Source organism: Ursus americanus, chromosome 13 (assembly GCF_024610735.1).
Source record: "Ursus americanus isolate L20-20 chromosome 13, mUrsAme1.1.p, whole genome shotgun sequence".
Taxonomy (NCBI): domain Eukaryota; kingdom Metazoa; phylum Chordata; class Mammalia; order Carnivora; family Ursidae; genus Ursus; species Ursus americanus.
Genome location: NC_142139.1, coordinates 2,526,906 through 2,545,857, shown reverse-complemented (window position 1 = coordinate 2,545,857; position 18,952 = coordinate 2,526,906). Strand labels below are relative to the sequence as shown.

Here is an 18,952-nt window from a genome sequence, read left to right as displayed (position 1 = left end):
CTTATAACCGTTGTTCTATTCTCTGCTTCTATAAATTTAACTCTTTTTTAAACCTTATGTAAGTGGAATCAGGCAGTATTTGTCCTTCTGTGTCCAGCTTATTTCACTTAGCATAATGTCCTCCAGATTTATCCATATTGTTGCAAATGGCAGGATTTTCTTTCTTTCAAAAAAAGCCTCTATGTCAACTTACAAGAAATCAACCTTCTATAAATGAGGCTGACACTGTTGATCCACTGCAAGTGTAATACTTTTTTGAGCTGTTATTTCATTAATGGTGAAGAATTTAATCTTGTTATTTGCACCCTCTTGTACCATCATGGGATGTCATTGCATACATATATTGAACACCTATTGATATATGTTTATTGAACTCCTACCTTACAGTCACTGTGATAGATATAAGGATTACAAGTTGAATAAATTAGTACCTGCCTCAGAGTACAGTGATTTATTTACTTTTATCTGTTTTGGTTTCACCAATGTAATAAATAACTGTTCATGTTTTCTTTTTCTTGTAACACAGAGGAAATGGATGATTAATTCTCCTCTGCTAACTTAATTATTGAGTTATATTGAAATTCTGTTGAATTCAGTTGATTTAAAATTATCAGTTTATAAATCTGTCTTTCCAACTATACTGTAGGTTTCTTGATTATAGAGATCAGTTCTTTCTCTTGATATTCATGGAGCCTAAAAACACAGCAGTGTGAAAACACAATACCAAGCAGCTAAAAGCTATTTAATTGATATGTCTAAATATAAAGGAAAGTGTTTTAAAATATCTTCTTGCTTTATTAAAAATTATTAAGCATATTATTTTGAAAGCTACCTTTTGGCCATATCTATGTATTTATACTCACCAAAGATTTTTATGCTCATTAAACTTTTCAGAGTATCAAGGACAATGGTAACAAAGTAAATGCTACCCTGGCAGTCTTTGGGAGTAACAGTAGTAACTAAAAATTTTAAAAGGAAGAGAATATTTTCTGACTTGAAGTTTCACTTACATTTTCTAGACTAGTGATGGATTTCTTTATTAACAAGATTCTAACTGGGGAATTGTGTAGGATGAAGTCCTATTATTCCCCTGCCAACATCTTTTTTTTTTAATTGTGTGACTCCCACTCTCTTAATCCTAACTCTCCTTCTGGAGTCTGTTTGCAATTAAATGTGACACGCTATTACTGGACATATGATTTTTTTTTTTTTTTACCTTGCTGTTGTGTTATAATCGCATTGGCTACTTCAAAAAAATTTTTAGAAAGATTTTGTGATCTAAATTATTGGCAGTATTAAAGAATATAGTTTTAAAAGCAAGAAGTATACAGAATTTCACAAATACTGATTTCTCCTCATTGTAGAAAATAATGCTATCTTTTTCTTCTCCTTATACCTTATATTTTAAAATACATTTTAAAATTAAATCCCAAGAGTACAAAAGGACAGATAAGCAATTCTGATTTACTCTGATTTATACTGAAGAATACGGAGTCCATTAGCTAAATACATGTGTAGTCTCAAGTAATAGCTAAGAAAAGGTTTGTGATGAGCTTCAGCTTTCCTATGTTTGAATTTTTAAAAATTATTTCAGCATATATGTGCATCAGCTCGATAATAGCGTGAATGTGCTTTTTGACATGAAAGTATTTTCCAGTTATATCTTACAATCAGGGAAAGCAAGTAGACAAAGTTGAACATGCAGTCTTCTGTGTTCAGCTGTTTCAGAACTGATTTAATGGAAAAATCGCTTTAAAGGTTTATTTTAATTTTTTAAGACCTCTATATTGAAGCAGTGAGCAGCTGAGGTCCTCTAGTGTCATAGCTGAATATGGCATCAGCTTTTAAGATTTTGTGAATTGTGTGTGTGCACGTCAGAGAAAGAGAACAAGCACAAGAGAGATTCCTACTGTAGACTTGACTCACAGAGCTGAATGAACTTAGAAAACTAGGTTCTTATGTTTTGTTAGTCAATTTCAAGGAAAGTTTTTCTTTCTTTCTAAAAGGTGAGACATTTGCATTCTTTCATATGCACATATTTATCAATGTTACTATACTTGTTTTAAAGTTTGGGAACTTTTCCTTTCCATATTTGGTTTCTTTTTTGAGGGTGTTATGAAAACTCCATTAATTTAAAATTGTTTTTGTTTCACATATTCCCTGTTTGCTTTAGAGTGACTGTTGTGGCTCTTTAATATGTGGGAAACTATTTGATAAAGATAGTTTAAATGAGCATTTATAAATAGTAACTTTTATTGTTTCTTTTTTACATACTTCATGGAGAATATCAATTTATTTTAAAATATGGCTGACAACCAGTGATTATCTGACATTTGAGAAAAAAAAAAAAAGTCTGAGAGAGAAAGAGCCAAGGGAGGAAAACAAACAAAAAAACTTACCCCAGAGGAAATGAAGATAACACATTCCCCCCCCCCCCGAATCAGCAGAATTCTAGTAACTATCCTCAGAGAGACTCAAAAGAATAATGTATCCATACCAGAGAATAGGATCTATTGAAAGGAACAACTACAGAACAGAAAAGAATCTGGAAATTAAATAATAGAAGAGATAGGATTAAAGGCTGTGCTTACAGGAAATAAAACAGAAAGTTGGTTTGGAGAATGGATCTAATTTTTACCTGCCCACTAAGAGTTCTAACTAAAAGATACAGCAGAGTGAGAAAACAAAGACCTAACAAATTAACTTTTCCTTGTTAATTCTTCTGCTAATAGAACATGTAAGTCTTCAGGTTAAAAGGGCACACCTATCGCTTACTAACATAAATGCACAAATGCCCACACTCTAGACATACTGGACTAAAATTTTATAAGTTTAATGATAAAGTGAAAAAGAATCTGAGGCTTTCAGAGAGGAATAACAAGGTATCTACAACAAAATTATATTGATACCGGACTTCTTACCATTAATGAAGAACACTTAAAGACAATGGAGAAATCTTTTTCCAAGTTTAAAGATAAGAATAAGATATTTTAAGACCTGTCATACTTTAAAATGTCCTACTTATGCCACACTTATGAAAAATTTTCTCATGGATGTATTCTAGCCAAATAAAAATAAAAAAACAAATTATAGGAGGTATAAAAAATGATACTAGCTGATGATAATCTTCATGAATAGTTATAATCATATAATTATAGTATCTATTAAATCCTGATGACTGAGACCTTTTCGCTTGAGAACTAGGGGTTAAGGGGCTTAGGTTTATATTTTTTCCTTAGTTCTACAGTGAATATTTACTAATCATAGTATGGCAATGTGACACTCACTTCCCATCTGTCTCAGAGTGAAAGTCAAAGTCTTTACAATGGCCTAAATGGCCTGCATGATCTGAATCCTTGTTATTTCTCTGACCTCATCTCTTAACACATTTCCCTTGGCTCATTCTACTGCATGCATAGTGGCTTCATTGCATTTTCTGAACTGCTGTGCAGTCTCCCAGTTCAGGACTTGTTTACTGTGCCCTCTGCCTGAATCACCTGTTTCCCAGAGAGCTACATGTGTTTTTCACTTCTTTCAGATTTCTGCACAAATGTCACTTTAGTGAGGCCTTCCTTGATCACACTCTATATGTATTAGCAACCTGCTACCGCACATTGTCTCTTCCCTACTTTTTCTCCTTAACACTTAATCACCATGTCATATTATATATTTACTTGTTTATTCATTTAGCCTTCAAGAAAGAAATGTAGATTTCTTTTATTTCATTTATAAAATTTGATAATGTAAAAATATAACTAATAAAAATCAGGAGTTGGGAAAGGAAAATGGGAAAGTTGTAAAAGTATGTTAATTATATCATCTTGCATAGCGAAGACTTAATTATATTAACTAAAATTCTAACCACCAGCAGAATTGAAAACAGAAACTGCTAAGGGTGGATCCCTCTGTAAAGTCAGACTAGAATGAGAGGAGAGGGATTTTCGCTTTTCATGTCTTGTTCTTTCTTATGGTTTTAATTTAGAGGAGGGAGTCAAATTGCAAGTATTTTTTTTGAAAATTTTATTCAGCTTACTTTTTTTAACATCACATTTTTTGAGCTATACTTTACATACTTTAAAATATAACCTTTTTAGTGTACAGGTCAGTTAGTTTGACAAACTCAGTAGTGTAATCATCATCAAAATCAAGATAACGGTAAAATTTCCACATACTCCTTTGTAGTTAACCTGTCCCTCCAAGCAAGCCCATGATACCAGTGACCTGTTATTCCATCCTTTTACTTTTACTTTTAATTTACATCTTTTATTTAATGTGGGTTGCTGATAGCCTGAATACAATTGAGCCTTAATTCCTATCCAATCTGACAATTCTTAGCTTTGAATTGGTGAGTTTAGATGTTTACATTTACATTTAATATAATGATTGATACATCCTAATTAAAATCTGTTGCTTTCTAATTGTTCCATTTGTTCTGTGTTCTTTTTTTCCTTTTATTCTGCCAGCTTTGGGGTTGACTTTTTTTTTTTAATAATTCCATTTTATCTCTACTGTTGGCTTATTTATATCTTTTTTAAAAATTACTTTTAGTGATTGCCTGCAGATGTTAATTTAATTTTTAAAAGTCTAATTCAAAATGGCAAAAAAAAAAAAAAAAGTGGGTAGAAAAGAAATCTATACCAAAATGTTAATATTGATAGTTTGGGAGATTGGGTCTGAATCCATCTGTCCTACTTTTCTGTATCTCATTCCTGACTTCCCATATGAATGGTGCTTGATTTAAAAAAAAAAAAAAATGGAAAGAGATGAAGAGAGAGAGATACGGGACATCACGGTGGAAGATGGCTTAGAAAGAATTAAAGAGAAATGTTTGATAAATCGTAAATTGCTGGAGGTTGTTTTGTGGATTGATATAGAAAGTAACCTCATGTAAATCTAACATAAAATGTATTTTAGCTATTTTTCAGGGACTTAGGCATTTTGTCTTGAGCAGGAATAGTGGTTTTCCTTGACTTAGTTCTGCCACGTATCTGAAACTTTTCTGATAATTTGGCAAAGCCAAACCTGCAGAAGGTTAATCACAAGCCACCAAAATTCAACTCCCTTCCTGGAAAAAATAAATACTGCTATTAGAGTAGCTTTAGGAAACTGTAGGATCTTTGCCAGATCAATTTTGTTGCAATCAGAAAATCCAAAATATGTATATAGTGTATATTTTATAAATTGTATAGATTGTATTTTCTTTGAATAGAGGAGGAATAATAAAAATATAACTGAATTTTTATACCTTATTTTATTCTTTAAAATAGATTTTGTATCTGCTTTGTAATTGATCTATTGATCTGTGACCTTTTGTTTTCTTCGTAGCTATTCAAAAGTTCTGTGCATTGCGTTTGAAGTACTTCAAGGTTTGCAGTATATGAACAAACATGGTATAGTACACCGAGCACTGTCTCCTCATAATATTCTTTTGGACCGAAAGGTAATTGTCAAATAATACATTAAATATTTGTTTGTTGTTTGTGGTTGGAAGCTACTGAAATCAGACCCACTTAGAGGGACCATAGTATACAAATATGTTTTAATAATATTCATAATGAAGTGGCTCTATGAAAGTGATATCTTTGTGGTGGTTAGAAAAAAAGCAACTATCTTTAAATTATATAAATCCATGTGTTTTTCACATGTATTATTCTTTTTTTCCCCAAGATTCATCTTCTAACTTCATGTTTGGTTTTTCCTTTCATTCGCTTTCTGAAAAATAGGCATGGTAGCTTCCCAGTCTATTCTTCCTCTGAATTTGCTTTCATTTTAAGAAAGTTCTCTATTTACATAGAGTATTTTTGTTCTAACACAGCTGCATTGTATTTTCTACTCTTTATTTTTCTTCTTCCCCATTTTTTCTTTTTTATTTTATTCTCCATTTATCTTCTTTATTTACCAGCTGTTCATACCAAGCTTCTTTTCTTATTGGAGTGCCACTTCTCTACTTGGAAATCTTGTGGGGGATTAATAAGAAGCAGGTCAACCTCTATAAGAGAGTTATGGGTAGCAAGATTAGATATGTTTTCAGGAATAATCATACTTTCATTTTTTTTCATAAGCACATAAAATAGTTTTGAGAGATATTTTTCTGGGGAAGTAGTTTTTGTAGTAGTAGGATTATTCTTTTCCTCTGATTTTCTCCCAGACTTTTACTACAATTACCCTATGATATTAAAAATCATAAAGTAGTACTCATTAATTTCATTTTTGTAGCAGTGGAGTATCTAACCAATCTGAGTTGTTTTAATATATAAACGTTTTATAGTGCTGGGAAATAAAATTCTTGAGAAAAAGAAAACAAATCTTAAAATCAACTTAACTTTTTTAAAAGTCTTAAGTATCTAAAAGGAGGAAAACTTAAGAGACTTATAAAATTTATATTTGCTTTTTATTAAGAACCTCACTTTTGTGATTATTATGACTTTCTCAAACACTATAAAAATTGTTAGAAATGTAGCAGATTCACTAATATCTTGATTTGTGAACTGATCTTTTCAAGTTAAGAGCTCCCGTGTCAGGTTTAAATTATAGCATTATGAATGGACTTGAAGTCCTTGGAAAAAAATTCTTTTATTAAAATTATCAAAAAATTTCTAAGCAGGGATTCAAGACAAACGAGAACATTTCTGCTTTTTCTGTTTTGTCAAAATACCTGGAAAATATAAACAAAAAATTTTAAGTGTTATTTGTTGTTCTGAGATCTATATATAAGTGATATATGTGTATGTACATACGTACATACACATATGCCTATACATATATTTGTAATGAGTATAAAGCAGGTTTCAAACATTGGCAAATACTTTTTAATAAAATTATGGTAAACTAAAATTATGGTAAATTCATTTTTTCTTTATTTATGAAATGTATAATGATACTTTTTCCTGCTACTAATATTAAAACATTTAATAGTGATTTTTATTACTATTATTGTAGGGACATGTTAAATTGGCTAAATTTGGACTTTATCACATGACAGCTCATGGTGATGATGTTGATTTCCCAATTGGGTAAGAATGTGTTTTCTTTTTTTCTGAGTTATGTCTTAAACTGTGTAATATTTGATAAAATATATATTTCATTAATTATTAGTTATATTACTTCCTTACACAAAACTAGCTTTTCTTTATTAACATATTTTACTTTTCTATATACTTTTAAAGAGTAGACAGTTTTTCCCAGTGTCCAAAAGATATCTAATGTTTATATTTCATTGAATTGGCAGAGAGGCTAACAGATTATTGACCTTCTTCATCTTATAATGCTTACTAATTAATTTCATTTCACCCAGAATTAGTTAAATTTAAGGCAAGAAGGCTGGCCAGATTCTTACAGTGATAATGTGTGTTCCTTAAAAGACTGAGAAAAAGCATTCTCATAGTATGTTCTACTTTTTCTAAATTAAATTCCTTGGTCCATAAGATATAATTGTATATTAAGAATCAAGTTAAGTCATTGTAGGTATCAGAGGTAATGGGGTAGAGTCTACACCTAAAAGTCTATGTTTAAGTTTGGAGAGGTGTATTTGATCATTTCCGCTATGGAAGTCCAGTTTATGTTGGCCTCCAAGACAGGAAAGTTTATTTTATCCTGTTCTTAGCCAGATGCTTTTGATACAGATTTTTGTGTTACATTTATTGTGTGGTCGCTTTTTAGACATTTTAATAGTATAATTCTTTTATTTTTTGAGTGTTTAATTTTGGCATTATTTTCAGTACATAGAAGTTTCAAAATAGTACAAAGAATCCCTATATAGCCCTCACTCAGTTTTCCCAAATGTCAACATTTCACTACATTTGCTTTATCTCTTTCTTTTTTCTTATACATATAGGTGTATGTGTATATTAATATTTTTTTGAATCAGTTAAGAGTAATTAGTGCATATGATGCCCTTTTACCCCTAAATACTTCAGTTTGTATTTCCTAAAGTAAGGAATTTTCTTACATGACCACAAAACAAATATGAAAACAAGGAAATTAAAATTAATGTAATACTGTTATCTAATCTAGAGACCTTAATCCTATTGTTCAATTGCTTTGTGATTTTTTAAATAATATCCATTTGTGTTGTGCTCTTTGGGCTCTCTAAAATCATTTCTGTCACTCCATTACCAAGAATTGTGGTTTGAAGTCATGGAATGTGTTTCTGTAGGAGAACATTGCTTAATTAGATGTTTTTAAAAAAGGACTCATTTATAAATTACCCTTTTTACTTTATAGGGTAGATTATAGGTTTCTTACCTAAAATTTTTGTTAGTTAGGCCATCGCTAGTAATCTTAAAGTGAGTTGCTTGTTCATCCCTTCCTTTAATTATTAAGAAAATATTTATTGAGCACCTGCTCTTCTGGCTGCTGGATGTGCAAAAACAGATAAGATAGGTTCCTGTCCTCAAGAAGCTCATTGTTTAATGGGAAAATTTTCTCTTTTGATGGCCAACTTATTAAGGTACATAAATTAATCATCTTAAAGTTTTGCATACCAAAACTTGTGGTCATAGGAAACAAACAATTGTTTTCCAAGCATGAAAACAATATTTTGTAAAAATAGCCACTTTTTATTTGTGGGGGGAATAAAAACCCTTTTGAGTATAATAAAAATAAGTCCACAGTAAAGCACTAGTATCTTCTTTCATATGTGATAATTGCCTTTTGAAGTAACTTTTGGGGAGCAGTAGTCTGACAGGAAGTAAATGTGATTGCTAATTCTTCATGTTGTCTAAATCAAGCTGTATGAGAAAGAACTCCAAAAACATAATGCAAACAAAAATCACTTTAATTTTTTTTTACCTTTTACTTAAAGATGCTTTAGGTTTACTAGTGACGAATGGAAGAAAGGAAGTGATTTTTTTGTAAAGCACATCAAGCATTTTGAAGAACTACTTTTGAATTTAAAATGCTTGAATACAATTGGTCTTGTGTGCCATTTGGTCTGGTTTACTTTGAAGTCTTGGACCCAAAGGGTCTGACCAGAAAGTATCAAAGAGCAAAATGTGAAACATTAGCCAGGAAAAATAAAGTGATCAAACAGCTAAGGCATGAAAGAAAATATTTACACCAGAAAAAGCTTGCAGTTGATTCAAAAGACAAATATTAAGGAACAACAAAGTAAAATGTTAACATCTGTTTCAAAATATTATAAAGAGTTAGAAATTGGACATTCATTTCAGTTGGCCAGTAGCTTAATACCTTGTTAAAAGATCAAACAGATGATGAAAGCCTCACCAGCCATACAGCAAAGTTCTGGTAATTTTCTTTGAGTGTTAAAATGCTATGCTAAAGAAGAGACAGTTGTTAAAAAGAGATAATCTACATTTAAAAACAATCCTAGGGTTTTTTTTTATTAATTAGTGTAATCAATTCTTGATTAGAAGGGAAATGAGAATTTTTGGAGCGTGGGTCACCTCTATGCCTCTAGATATCACCAGTCAGAAATCTTGGATTTAACGATTTACTTATAGTATTACTTGGCCTTTCACTACCCACACCATTATTTTTGGATAAGATGTGCTGGAAATCAGGATTAAAAATAAACAATTTGCCTTCTAGATGTATCATGGTTATGATGATTAAAAATACAACATTGCATTTATGTCATATTTTCCATTTTTATAAAAATAGTACCCATTAATATTTATAATAGTTTTGTGAGATAAACATTATTATTCCTGTTTTCAGATTAAGAAACCCTGATCACATATAGAATATATGCTAAAATTGAAACTAGAATACAGGTATTATAATATCAAGTCCATCCTTTCTCTACTAGGTTTCAGTTGTCTCCAGAGATGTCATTTAAAAGAGCAATATGATCACTTTAGAGTAAAATGACATAATACAAATTTGTATATGAGAGAAATATATGAGCAAATTAAAAGTAGATATTAGTATCATTATCATCATTGCATTAAAATGGAAAGAAATGTAAAAGCCTAATTTACCCATTTGAATTTAAGTTATATTCTGTGACTTAATTGACTTATATCTTACATGTAAGTAAGTATTGGCAATCATAGTGTGAGGAGGAGGCTGCAGAAAAATTCAGAAAAGAAATGGAAGTGATATTTGAGTGCCTGCGTTACATGTTATTACATAGATGTTCCATATGCTTAAATATATTTTGATTACAGTCATTATCGCAGGGTGTCATAGTAATCTAATCGCCGTAGAATTGAAAAATCCAGATAATTGTGCTCATGACTAAATTTAATGATAAATGAAGAAAAGGTATGCACGTATGCAGTAAGGCAGAAATCCCCTCATTTTCATTTCTCTTCTAAAGCTGTTTTGTTTCTTTTGTTTCTAGAGTATAGGATTTAAATTTAATAATTGTCAATATGTCTGATACTTATGTACTGTCTACTTAAATTGTAAGGAAGTCTTAATTGGCATTTTTTATAGGAAATGTTATTTTTTTAAAAGATTTTATATTCATTTGAGAGAGAGACCACAAGCAGGGGGGAGGGGCAGAGGGAGAAGCAAGACTCCCCATTGAGCAGGAAGCCCGATATGGGACTGGATCACAGAACCCCAGGATTGTGACCAGAGCCAAGGCAGATAGTTAATGGACTGAGCCACCCAGGTGCCCTAAAAAAATAACAATTTTTTTAACAAAAATTTACTGAGCATATCTTATTTTTAAATTTTATTGGTAGTTGTTGTGGGCTTATAAAAATGAGTAAGATACACCAGGGCCCTCAAGTTTGTTTGTTTGACAGGAGGGTAAACTTTTGTATACTAAATATAAACATAAACAAAAACAAAACATAAAAATGTGTAGTATTACATATTGTGTATAGTCTATTACATCATATATAAAACAAGTAAAATAAGTATCATAATCATCTGAGAACTATAAGAAAGATACAGATAAAATACCATGGGGATTCGCTGAGAGGAAAAAGAATTTCCATCTCAGCAGATCAACTTAAGGTTTTATGGAATTATTCATAAAATGAATTCATTAGAAAATGAAAGAAGTTTGACACATTTTATAGAATATAATGTTTATAAAGCCTTTGTCTTTTTTATTAAATAGCTTACATTTATGAGTTTAGAAGACAGAAGACATTAACAGTGTTTTAGTCTGATAGGAAGTTATTTTATACAACAATATGATTTTCTTATCAATTCCTTTATATTTTCCATTGAATTTCCTGCTAAAAATTTTTCTGTACTTTTTATAAATACAAATTTTTATCTTCAGTGAAGTATTCTGAAATTAACCTATAACAAATTTCTATAACATCTATCACCAGAATATAGTAATGTACTGAGAGACAAAAAGAAATGCATCTATAATAAAGACAGTTCAAAGTTAACCTAATCAGGAAAAAGATGAAAAACTCAAAATGCACAAAATAAGATATGGTAATGGAAAAATAACTGCAGAGTTAGAGAACATTAGAAGACTTGATAAATTATTTTTTGCTTGGCTCTGAGCAAATTCGAAAGCTAGAATAAAAGGAAGGGAAATACAAATCACCAAAACTTACTCCCAAAGAGAATTTTAAAATCTAAAAACACCAATTATAGAAATGTAGAAGAAATTGCCTTTCCCCACAGAGATACCTGGAGTAGACTCAGAGGCAAATTCTACCAAACCTGAAATGAAAGGTTAAATTTGTTGCCATTTAAATTATTATACTATACATTTCAAGGTTTTTTTTAAAGGAAAAGCTTGCAGATTATTTTTGGATAAGCTAGTCTAACATTAATCCTGGTCTTCCCATAGATACCACATAAAATGTTTAAATATAAATCATACTCCTATTTGATTATTTATTATTATATAGTAAAATATGTTATATTAATATTAAAAATCCTAAATAGAAAAGTTAATAACCAGAAGCTTATAGAAGATGCTATTAAGTGTGGTTTATTCTACGAACATACGGATTGTTTAGGAGATCTGTAAACATAATTTAATGGGATAATATATCAGAAGTAAAAAATCAAATAATCATTTCTGTGGTTTCTTAAAAACATTTGATAGATTTATTGTAATGTTCTTGATTAAATTCTTAACAAAAAGGGACAATGTGAATATTTCACCCATCTATCTATATCTGCCTATTAGTAGATAGAGATTGATCTCAACCCAGAAGTTAGTAGGTTTAAACAAAAATATTTATTAACACCACTATCATTTGCCAGTGTATATCTGGTACTAATGAATGCAGTTGGACAAGGAAAAGAAATCAGATATAATAAATGGAAAAAAGATAAAATTTTCATTTTTAAAAATGAAATCACTAGAAACAAAAATTCCAGGAATGCAAGGTTGGTTAAACATTAGGTAATTAATTAATGTATTTAAGTTCATTAGCATATAAAAGGAAAAGAATCGTGTTATCTTTGTAATAATTGCAGAAGAGGTGTTCAGAAATTTTCAAAATTTATTCATGATTAACACTGACAGAAAGTTCTGCAAAGAGACTATACTCGTGAAAGGTTAAAACTATTTTTAAAAGATGAGGATCAAGACAAAGATGTCAACTATCACCAGTTATTTTCATATTAGCAGTTTTACCACATAAGGCAGCAAAAGAACTAAAAACTATAATTATAGAAAGGAGGAAACAAAATGTCACTATAAACAAATCTTTGCTTATCTATAAAGACTGCTCAAAAGAATTCTCCCATAAATGCTGAGGGTTTAGCGAGGTTGCTAGATACAAAATTAATACAAAGAAGTTGTTTACATATCAGCAAAGGAATATGAAATACCTAATAAGAATCTAAGCAGGTATTTTACTTCTGTGAAAGCACCTTTGTGAAAGAAATATAAATCTTTTTAAAAAGACATTATGAAAGCCCTAAATAAATATAGAGATACCTGTTCGTAAATTGTTAGGGTCGGTATCAGAAAAATGCCAGTTCTCCCCAAGCTGTTCTACATTTGATCTAATTTCAATAAAAATTCCAACTCTGTGTGAGTGTGTGTGTTTGTGAGAGAGAGAGAAAGGGAGGGAGAAAGAGAGAAAGACATTGACAAGATAGTTCTAAATGTATATATATAGAACAAACATCTGAAAAGTACCTAGACACTCCTGCAGAGAAATTAAAACGTGTGTATGGGGGGGGGGGGGTTGGGGGGCGGAATTCAATATTTTCTTATTTAAATTCAATTAATTAACATATAACATATTGTTAATATTAGAGGTAGAGTTCAGTGATTCATCAGTTGCATATAATACCCAGTCCTCATTACATCACATGCCCTCTTTCATGCCTATCACCCAGTTTCCCCATCCCTCCACCCCTCTCTTCCCCAGCAACCCTCAGTTTGTTTCCTGTGGTTAAGAGTCTTTTACCGTTTTTCCCCTTCTCTGATTTCATCTTAATTTATTTTTCTCTCCCTTCCCCTTTGCTCCTCTGTTTCATTTCTTAAATTCCACATATGAGTGAACTCACATAACAATTGTCTTTCCCTGATTGACTTATTTCGCTTACTGTAGTACCTTCTAGTGCCATCCACATCATTTCAAATAGTGAAATTTCATTTTTTTGATGGCTGAGTAATATTTCATTGCATATATACATACCACATCTTCTTTATCCATTCATCTGTTGATGGACATCTGGGCTCTTTCCATAGTTTGGCTATTGTGGACATTGCTGCTATAAACATTGGGGTGCAGGTGCCCCTTCGGATCACTACATTTGTAACCTTGGGGTATATACCTAGTAGTGCAATTGCTGGGTCGTAGGGTACCTGTGTTTCCAACTTTTTGAGGAACCGCCATACTGTCTTCCAGAATGGCTGTACCAGCTTGCATTCCCACCAAGGGTTCCCCTTTCTCTGCATCCTCGCCAATATCTGTTGTTTCCTGACTTGTTAGTTTTAGCCATTCTGACTTGTATGAGCTAGTATCTCATTGTGGTTTTGATTTGTATGTCCTCGATGCAGAGTGATGTTGAGCATTTTTTTCATGTGTCTGTTGGCCATTTATACGTCTTCTTTGGAGAAGTGTCTGTTCATGTCTTCTGCCCATGTCTTGACTGGATTATTTGTTCTTTGGGTGTTGAGTTTAATAAGTTCTTTACAGATTTTGGAAAAAGATGTGTGTGTTTTGAGAGGACTTTGTCTTAGCAATTATTGGCTATTATTTGTATAATGTTCTAGACTTAAGATAGTATAATGGTACAGTGTCAGGCAAGTTTACCAGTGGAACAAAACAGGAAACCAAGATGCAAATCAAAATGCATGTAGAGATTTTATTTGTGGTAGAAGCTGGTACTATGGAATAGTTGGGGGAGAAATAGAGTTTTCAATAAATGGAATAGGGCTCAATTGATTGATTATCCACATAGGAATGGAACTTCCAAAATATTCTTCAAAGTTTGGTCAAATAAATTAAGTGCATTAATACAATGAAATTATTGGCAGTTTTCAAAGAGAATAAGGCAATCTATACTTATTTTTATGGAATGATCTCTAAAACATACTTTAAGTGAAAAAACAAAGGGGTGCAGAGTAGTATGTATAGTATGCTGCCCTGTAGGGCAGTGGTGATGGGTGGTCAGGTTTATCTGTATAAGTATGTATGGGTTCCTGAGGTACAGAAATGGGAGAGAATCTTAGTTTTCAATTTATGTATCTTGGAAGATTTTGACATTTCTACTAAAAAGAATACATACTATTTTCCAAGATAAAATGTGCTTTAAATAAGTGTAAGGAGAAGACAGGTAGTAAGAAGGAAAGGAAAATACCTGAAAACAGAATGCTGTAAGACGGCAATGTGTTAAAAAGAGGAAAGCAAAGAAAGGAATTAATGCTTCAGAGAGACACAATAGTTTTAAAATTATTTGAGATGTATATATATTTTCTTTTGATTTCTGGACATGAAGACCTACATTATGATGGTTAGTTTAGAATTCTTCCTAGCAAAAATTGTTAATTTAATTGCACTGGACTTTTACATAGATCTTATCATACAGATAGTAAAAATGTAGTACTACTTTTCTCTCTTTGTAGTTTGTAGTAATTACTCATTTATTTAATATATCATTGTAGATATCCATCATACTTGGCACCCGAGGTAATTGCACAAGGAATTTTCAAAACCACCGATCACGTGCCATGTGAAAAACCATTGCCGTCTGGCCCCAAATCAGATGTGTGGTCTCTCGGAATCATCTTATTTGAGCTTTGTGTGGTATGTATAAAGAAATATTAAACTAATAAAAAGAAATTGTGTGCTTATTAGAATAAGTTTTCCAATAAGAAAGCTATTTAGTAATATGTTTTTGCTTTGTGGATTGACTGGATATAAGGGGGGAAAAAGGCTTAGGTCTCAGTGTGACTTGTTTAAAAATCCTATTTGACGGGGCGCCTGGGTAGCGCAGTCGTTAAGCGTCTGCCTTTGGCTTAGGGCATGATCCCGGCATTCTGGGATGGAGTCCCACATCAGGCTCCTTCGCTATGAGCCTGCTTCTTCCTCTCCGACTCCCCCTGCTGTGTTCCCTCTCTCACTGTCTGTCTCTCTGTCACATAAATAAGTAAAATCTTAAAAAAAAAAATCCTATTTGACAATTTATTTGCTTATCATTTTGGTATCTTTATAAGTGTTTGTACTTCACTAAGTATAAAGAATTTGCACTGTACTAAGTATAAAAAAATTAACCAGTTCTAGAAAGGCTTACACTAAAGCTGCTTACACTCTTTGATATGTTCATGCTCTCCCTTTCTGTGGTATTCTTTTCTCCCTAAATACCTTCTTCTCTTCTGTTCTCTTATGTTTTCTATAAGATTCACTTTATAGTTGAGTTGCGTTTTGTGAGATCTTTCCCAGACATCATCTGTATTTATTAGGGCAAAGACTAAGCTGCTATTAAAAAGAAAGAAATTAAAAATGTATTAGCTTAAAGAACATAGATGTTTTTCTCCCTGATGTAACAGTCCATGTCATGAACAAACCTAGGCTATGGCTCTACCAATCTCAAATGTCTGGTTTCCGAAGTTGTTTCTTTATCGCCTTTTGGGCATAAGGGAAGGAGAGACGTGAGTTTGTGGCAACTGTTCTTTAAGAAGATAATCTAAAAGGGCAAATATCAACCCTTTACTTTTCATCGGTGACAATTTACTCATGTGGCCACATTGCATATCTGTACAAGGGAGACTAAGAAATACAGTCTTTAGCTGGACACGTAAATATTGAGAAAGAAGATGAGAATGGATTTGGAGAGACAACTAACAGTCTCTCAGTCCTACTTTCAAATACCTGCCAGCATTAGGTCCTTATCTTCCTTGCTCTCCTCTTCTATTATAGCATGCGTCACATTTATGTACTTTACTTGGACATTGAGGTCTTTAGAAGCAGAAATTTTTTGTCTGAATTGTATAGTAGTTAGAAAAATTAAATTAAATAATATATATATAAAGTACTTAGTACAGTATGTTACATAGCAAATAGTCCATCAGTATTACCTTTTATTATGAATATTAAAATATTTTATGATTAAGAAAAATATTTTATGATTATGACTTTAATCATAAAATATTTTAATATTCATAATAACATGGCAGCTTTATATACTGGTACTGCTTTTTCTAAGGGAAAATACCATTTTACTTTTCATTGGTATGAAATGATGGCAAATCTCATTTTTGTTTAAAATCATAGCCTAAATGAAAAATCTTATTGGAATGTGAATGTGAAGTATATGTAAATGTAAATGCGAAATATATAGCTTTTCCTTTTTTTATATTACCCGTATCTAAACTCTTTACTAATGATCAGGACATGTTTTATATGAGTAATTCAATTCAACAAATGTAGATGACTATTTACTCTGTGTAGCATCATGACAAATGTAACAAGGTAAACTGTGATTAAGACACATTGTCAAAGAGCTTATAATTTAATTCAAGTCCGTGAACTTTGAAGATAAATGCAGAAGAGCTATGTGAATTCCAAGAAAGGAAATATTAATTTCATAATAGGAACTTCATTGACATTTTAAGTGATACTTAAGTTTAGACAGTCTAGTTTTAGAATAGCATATTGAACATAAGCTTAAATCTTCCTCTACCTCATCAAACCTTTATAATTGATATAAAATATTAAGATATAAATTAATAGCTCACTAACAACTAAAAAGGGAAATTGGGTACACTAGAAATTCTAGAAATAGAGGAAAAGCTATACCAAAACAGTTTTGCTGGGAAATTCTTGCCATATCACCAGAAGGCTGTACAGCCCCTCTGCTACCCAGAAGTTTCCATAGTCCAAACGATGTATAGGTGAGTACATATCTAAGAAATACCAAACACCTAAAACAATACATCTACAATACTATACATGCTGTAAATACATATACCTGCAATAAAAAAGAATACCTACAATAAAAAAGAAACAAATAGAAGAATTTACACCATTGAAAGGACTTGAAAAGTATGTGTTCTTTAGGAGATAAAGGAAACAATTGAGTAATTCTCTCAGATTATGTCACAAAGAAATAAAGAGATTGAAAATACAAAAGAAATTTTGAAAGACATGGTAGATCCAGATGTTCTAATATCTGTCGTTTGGTAGTATCAGAAGCTGAGAGTGAAGTTCTTGGTTTGAAAGACCCACCAATTACTTTGCAGGGCAAATCAACAACAACAACAACAACAACAAAATCACAATGTATAACAACAACCAACACCTAGAAATCATATACTAAACTTTTAGGAGATAACCAATTATGAAATAATGGGTAACATTTATTAAGAACTTTTCAAAAGTCAGGTACTTTTCTAATCGCTTTATTATCTCAATCAATACTCACACCAGTCTTATAAAATTTATCTAATTGTTATCTTTAGTTTACAGATCAGGAAATTGAGGTACAGAGAAATTAACCAACCTGTCCTAGTTACATAATAGTAAGTACTTAAGCAGATTCGTACCCTTTAACTATATCCAAAGCTGTACTCTTAACACGCCAAGCTGCCTTTACTCAGCTCTGATGACTTTATCAGTATTAATGAGAAAATCTTAAAATGTGTCAGAAAGAAAAGATATACTACCTACCAAGAATGAGATTGGCATTAAACTTCTTGGTAGCTTGGGTGTAAGAAAACAGTGGCACAATGCCATCAACGTGCTGAAAGTAATTTGAATTTTGAATTCTTTGACTCACAAAATTAACATACAGGAGTGGGAATGAAATAAAGAATATATATAGAATTTTGATAGCCATGAAGAAAAAAATTACTAGTAGGGAAATAACATCAGTCAAAATCATATGATCATATGATATCATCAATCATATTGTATCATCAATATGCCTGAATAGGCAGAGTATATTCAGTGTATTGCAAGTAATCAAATTGAACTGCTTTGTGTGTATATATATATGTTTGTGTGTGTATTCATCACAGGTAGATAAATAGCAAGCACTTAGATTGGAAAGGTATTTTAGAGTCATATCCTAGGAGATTTTGAATGCTAAATTGAAAGGTTTATATTTAGTTATATAAAGTATGGGGTACCATTTAAGGTTTTAAACAAGATATTGATAAAATCAAACCTGTATTTCTAAAAGATTAATAAGATAGTGTAAAAAATGGAGAGAGGAATGGCAACTTTTTTTTCAATGATCTCTCCACCTGTAGTTCTACTTTCATAAATATTTAAGAAATCTTTTTGTTCTCTCTTTATTAAAAAAAAATAAGTCTTTTTTTCTCCACATAAAGACCAGGCTATCTTCTTAAGCCTTTCCTTCTAAGTCTACTTAAAGGATCTGATAAGTTTCATTTGTTTGTAAGAAAAGAATAATAGCCAACATTTATGAAGGATTTTCTACGTGCAAAAAATGTGAGACACTTTTTTATATATTCTATAATCCTCACAGCAACCTGTATGGCATGTACAGTTAATATTTCAATTTTATAAATGAGAAAAGTGAAACTTAAGGTGGTTAAGTGTTTGGCCAGATTATATAACTTGTGGTCAAAAGT

General features: G+C 31.4%; 1 protein-coding gene across 3 annotated transcripts in view; it reads left to right on the top strand.

Moving 5' to 3' along the window:
• TBCK (TBC1 domain containing kinase) overlaps positions 1 to 18,952 on the top strand; it is a 199,202-nt gene that overhangs the window by 43,042 nt on the left and 137,208 nt on the right. For all 3 annotated transcript variants that reach the window (XM_045799213.2, XM_087866381.1, XM_045799216.2), the window contains 3 exons: positions 5,326 to 5,440; positions 6,940 to 7,013; positions 15,020 to 15,161. In XM_045799213.2, coding sequence (XP_045655169.1) covers positions 5,326 to 5,440; positions 6,940 to 7,013; positions 15,020 to 15,161 — 331 coding nt within the window. The remainder of the gene's footprint in view (positions 1 to 5,325; positions 5,441 to 6,939; positions 7,014 to 15,019; positions 15,162 to 18,952) is intronic.